Source organism: Penaeus vannamei, chromosome 7 (assembly GCF_042767895.1).
Source record: "Penaeus vannamei isolate JL-2024 chromosome 7, ASM4276789v1, whole genome shotgun sequence".
NCBI lineage: Eukaryota > Metazoa > Arthropoda > Malacostraca > Decapoda > Penaeidae > Penaeus > Penaeus vannamei.
Genome location: NC_091555.1, coordinates 6,710,667 through 6,715,666, shown reverse-complemented (window position 1 = coordinate 6,715,666; position 5,000 = coordinate 6,710,667). Strand labels below are relative to the sequence as shown.

At 46.4% G+C, this 5,000-nt stretch overlaps 1 protein-coding gene across 1 annotated transcript in view; it reads left to right on the top strand.

The window, feature by feature from the left end:
* Positions 1-5,000, top strand: part of LOC138862077 (protein sidekick-1-like) — an 84,121-nt gene that overhangs the window by 60,521 nt on the left and 18,600 nt on the right. The window contains exons 6-7 of the mRNA XM_070123228.1: positions 1,521-1,677; positions 2,678-3,163. Of these exons, the coding sequence (XP_069979329.1) occupies positions 1,521-1,677; positions 2,678-3,163 (643 nt within the window). The remainder of the gene's footprint in view (positions 1-1,520; positions 1,678-2,677; positions 3,164-5,000) is intronic.

The window sequence follows — 5,000 nt, the reverse complement described above, 5'->3', positions numbered from 1 at the left end:
ACGAGTAATAATAATGGTAATAACAAGGAATGTTGTAATTATGAATTTGATTACAATAATTATAATGAAAGATATGGTAATAATAAAGATGATCCTGGATATAATACCCCTCCCTCCTTCCTTCCCCTGTCCTATCGTCTCTCTTGTTTATTATTCTCTCTCCTCTTCCCTCCTTTCTTCAACTTCTGACCACTCCCTTCTTACTTTCCTGTTCCCTTATCCTTCCTTCTCTTTTTCCTTCCCCACTTTCATTCTCCTCTTTTCCTTACTCCCTTCCCTCACCTATTCCCTATCATCTCCCTCTCTCTCCCCACATTCTTCTACATTTAACTCCCTCCTTCTCCATCCTCCTCCTCCTCTCCCACCTTCACTTCCCTCCTCTCTTCTCCTCCTTACCACCTCCCTCACCTTCATACTCCCCCATCCCATCTCCCTCCTGCCCTTTTGCCTCCTAGCCTCTCCCGTCCCCCCTATACTGTCCCCTCTCCTCCCCTCCCTCCTGCCCTTTCCCCTCCTCCTCTTCCTCCTTCCCATCCCATCCCCATCCTCCTTCCCTCACTCCAGCCCCTCTTCCTCCTACCTCCCAACCCGAACCCCCTACCTCCCTCCCCACCTTTTCCCTCCTTACCTCCCCCCTCCCCCACCAATCCCCTCTCCACCTCTTCCCCCCCATACTATCTCCGCCCCCCCTCCCTCCTGCCCTTTCCTCTTCCCATCCCATCCCCCTCCTCTTACCCCACCCCAGCCCCTCACCATCCTACCTCCCTTCTCCCCTTTTGCCTCCTTACCTCTCCCCTCCCCCCAATCCCCTCTCCTCCTCTTCCCCCCCCATACTATCTCCTCCCCCCCTCCCCCTCCTTCCTCCCTTCGTCCATCATCTTCAGAAAATGGAATATAAAGGCTCCCCTTGTATCCTGTAACGAACCTGGCCGTCCTCTTGTCAACTCAATTTTGCCTATGATGGCCTTAATCACACTCTCTATATATAAAGCTTTATCGCGGTATTAAAACTGTCGACGGGTCGGTTTTTCGTCCGGATTTTAGAAATTGTAATTAAGATTAATTAGGGGGTATTAAGCTTTTTTTTCCTGGTAAATGAATTGTTGTGTCTTGGTGATGTTTCTAGTTTTTTTCGTTTTTTTTTATAATCGTTACGCTCTCTGCCTGTCTGCCTGTCTGTCTGTCTCTCTCTCTTTCCCTCCCTGCCCTCCCCCCAACTCTCTCTCTCTCTCCCTTCCTCCCAACCCCCTCTTTCTCTCTCTCTCTCTCTCTCTCTCTCTCTCTCTCTCTCTCTCTCTGGCTCTCTCTCCCTTCCCCTCTCTCTCTCTCTCTCTCGATTTATTTGTCTCCACACGTTACCTTTCCCACCTACCCACCAACAAAAAATTAGATAAATAACCCTTCTCTATATCTAATTACCTATCCTTACCTAGCGTATCTAAAACACGTATGTAACACATCATCAACCTCATTCTAATGATCAAACACTACACATCTAATCCCCAAATATCTCTCTCCAGGGGCGGGTTGTGGGCGTCGGCGGGCGTAGGTGGCGGCGGGACAACTCCTCGCTCGTGGTCACGCCCGTTTCTCGCGAGGACGCCGGGTTGTACACCTGCTTAGCGTCCAACACCGAAGGGGATGGACACTCCAACGCGGTGCTTCTGAGGGTGGCGCGTAAGTCGTGTGTTTCTGAATCGGGTTTGGGAGAGTTACCCCTTCCATCCCGTTTTCTATGATTGTTTTTTTTTCTTTTTCTGTTGTGGGTGTCTTGTGTTTCTGAACTTTTTTTATTATGCTTTTCGTTCTGTTTGTTTTCTTGTCTGTCTGTGAGTTTGTTTGTATGTCTGTGAGTCTGTTTGTTAGTCTCTCTCTCTCTCTCTTTTCCTCTCACCCTCTCCCTCTGTGTGTGTGTGAGTGTGTGTGTGTTAGTGTGTATGTGTGTGTGTGTGTGTGTGTGTGTGTGTGTGTGTGTGTGTGTGTGTGAGAGAGAGAGAGAGAGAGAGAGAGAGAGAGAGAGAGAGAGAGAGAGAGAGAGAGAGAGAGAGAGAGAGAGAGAGAGAGAGCTTGTGCGAGCGTTCGCGTGTGTGTTTATACAGATAAACACAAAGTGACCCAGCCATAAAAATAAACACAAAGACACAGTAAGTTACTACATATAGCATTCACCTACTCATACTTTTTGTCTGGAGAAGTTTCATGTCCATGTATATCATTTACATATTTTACAGTGTACCATAACCTCAGTTCCTGGGAATTATGTGAAAAGTTACGGAAAAAAGTTTGTATTTATGTCCCCACGCGCATACAAACACACCACCTACGTTTGTATGTGTAAGCAGTGTTTTCCTCGAAGCCCAAGAGGTCATTACTTCTTTTTAGCTCCCTTTTGTGATAATTTTACCCATCCGTGTCGAGTTAGGAAGAAATTGCATAGGTGTTAACGTACTCTCGGCATCCTCAAGTATCGTCCTTGTATGAATAGGTGTTTGGGAATATATCATCTATTGTAACCGTTAGGTTTTTTTCGTCTCGTTCTTTGTCAGTCACTTCAGTCAGACAAGAAATGTTCAATTTGATTTATTTTCACTGGATTAATTTTATTATTAATCTTTTACTTAGGAAAATCAGATTCGTAATGCCACAGATTTTTTATTCTTCATTCCTTGACCTCCAGACACGCCGTACTGCTCGGGGAATCCCCAGCGGCACTACGTCGTGGCCAAGAACACGACGGTGACCCTCACGTGCCAGGTCGAGGCCGTGCCGCAGGACCTCACCTTCGAGTGGAAGCTCGCGGCGCCGCCCATCACGCCCCTCGTCGTCGGGAAAGACTCGGGGGGCGGGGTCGTGACGGGCGAGGGACCCCCCAAGCGCATCCCCAGCCTGATCAACCTGACCCCGGGCCACCCGCAGGAGCCCGAGCCCTGGGTCACCCCCGCCCCCCGCCCCTACGAGGTCCCCCTGCCGGCGTCGTGGGAGGAGACGTCGAGGGAGGAAGCCAACGCGAACGAGGCGCTCCTCAACCACCGGCTGGACCCCGACAGCCCCACGCGGTCGGTGGTTTCCATCACGCCCACCGCGCCCGCCCAGATCATCTGCTACGCCCGCAATCGCGTCGGGCGCACCAGAGTCCCCTGCACCTACACCCTCACGGTCGTTGGTAAGTACTCGCGTCAATGGTCGCCAGATTCCTTACATACAACACTTAAACGTAATTGATAAGAATTAACCAACGTGATTTAAGTCCCAAAACACATACACAATGCAAGTAAATCACAAGACGTAAACTACATCTATCACAGAGAGAACATGTGCTCATCATCAGTTGTTGTTACAGAGTCGTAATACAACCGGAAGTGAGGTTGCATTATGTAAACGTTGCAGGTCGAAATGAAAGGGCTCCCGCAAACTCTATTACTGCCGAGCGTGAAATTTACAATGGCCGTTCAGAGGAGGGGAGGGGGAGGAGGAGGGGGGGGGAGGGGTGGGGGTCACGCTTCCATTTTCCTGCTGATAAAACACAAAAAAAAAAAAGAAAAAAAAAATCATTTACAGCTACTTAATTTGAGACCCGGACTATTTGGCATGATAATCATATTAGTGATTATAAAATCCCGGGAAAGCTTTATTAACTGAAAGTGGGGCAAGGTAATTCATACGCCACAGAAGTTCAAAAATTGGTACTTTCTATTTCAAACGAGATTTGTATTTTTCTTTTGTATGTATTTGATATTCTATGTTCCTCTTGTTTTTTTTTTTACTGTACATAGGTTGCTGTGTTTATGCACATTGCATTTTTCAGTTCTGGGCCATAAAAAAGTCATAAATCATTAGAAAAATGACGCTAAAAGGTTTATGTAATGATGATTTATGAAAACAGACGCCAAAATATCAATGAAAATGTGTAATTGTTGCATTACTCAGCACAGGCATTGTCTTGTGAATGAACAAAGATATAGAGATGAAAAGACCAACTCTGTTAGACGAATCTATCAGAATTTAGACGATATGTTTGTGTAAGTTAAAATGGTTAAGTGAAACCACAACCCGTTTATAGCATGAGTTTCAGTATATTCACGCACGTAATGTGACAGCAATATGCAGTTGCATTTATGTTAATCGCTAATCAAAAGTGGAGCGAGGTAGTCTACTGAGGGAGGATGACTAGTCCGGTTCTATAAAGCTTATGCATATTCACCATTACCAAATTCCCGTAATTCAATACAGATTATTAAAATTCGGACCGATTACCCTCAACTCCCAAAGTGGTTGGAAATGTATAATCTCCATTGCACAGTGGAAGATCCATCCGCAGTCATAGCAAGGAAAGGATCGAAAAATATGTTTAAAATCCCTCTAAAGTAATCTACCTGGATAGAAGGAACGAGAAAAGTGAAAGAGGAAATTCGGATCCATATAAGGAAGGGGCTCACATTACATTCAGCAAAAATCAGAACATCATAAGTCCATTACCTAAGAATACGATCAGGATGACGTCCCATCGCGAGTCTCCATTTGGCGGCCGTCAGAGATCCTAAAAATAGCTCATTCTCAGTCGATTCCAGGGACTCTAAAAGCAAGGACGCTACTTTATTGCATTCAGGTAGCGTGTCAGGTAAACCTCACGGGGATGGTTCGCAGTATTAGTCACGTCCTCGCCCGAAGTCCTCATAACACTGGCTTAATGAAGTGCTTCTGTGTGCCCGTGTCACTTTATGGGCTTGAGAGGATTTCACTGTCTGTGCGAATGGATGGATGTCACTCTGTCTTTCGGGTTGGGTGGATGTCTGGCTGTCAGTCTCTGCCTCTCCGTTGACTGTCAGTGTCTGTTTGTCTACATAGACGGATGGATTTATTTGGACTCTGTCTGTCTGTATGGCTAGATAGTTGTCATTATTATCTCTCTGTCTGTCCGAATGTGTGTATGCCAATCTTACTCCATGTCTTTCTGTCTATCTGTATGTATGCATGGATGGTTATCTGCCTACCATTAAGCG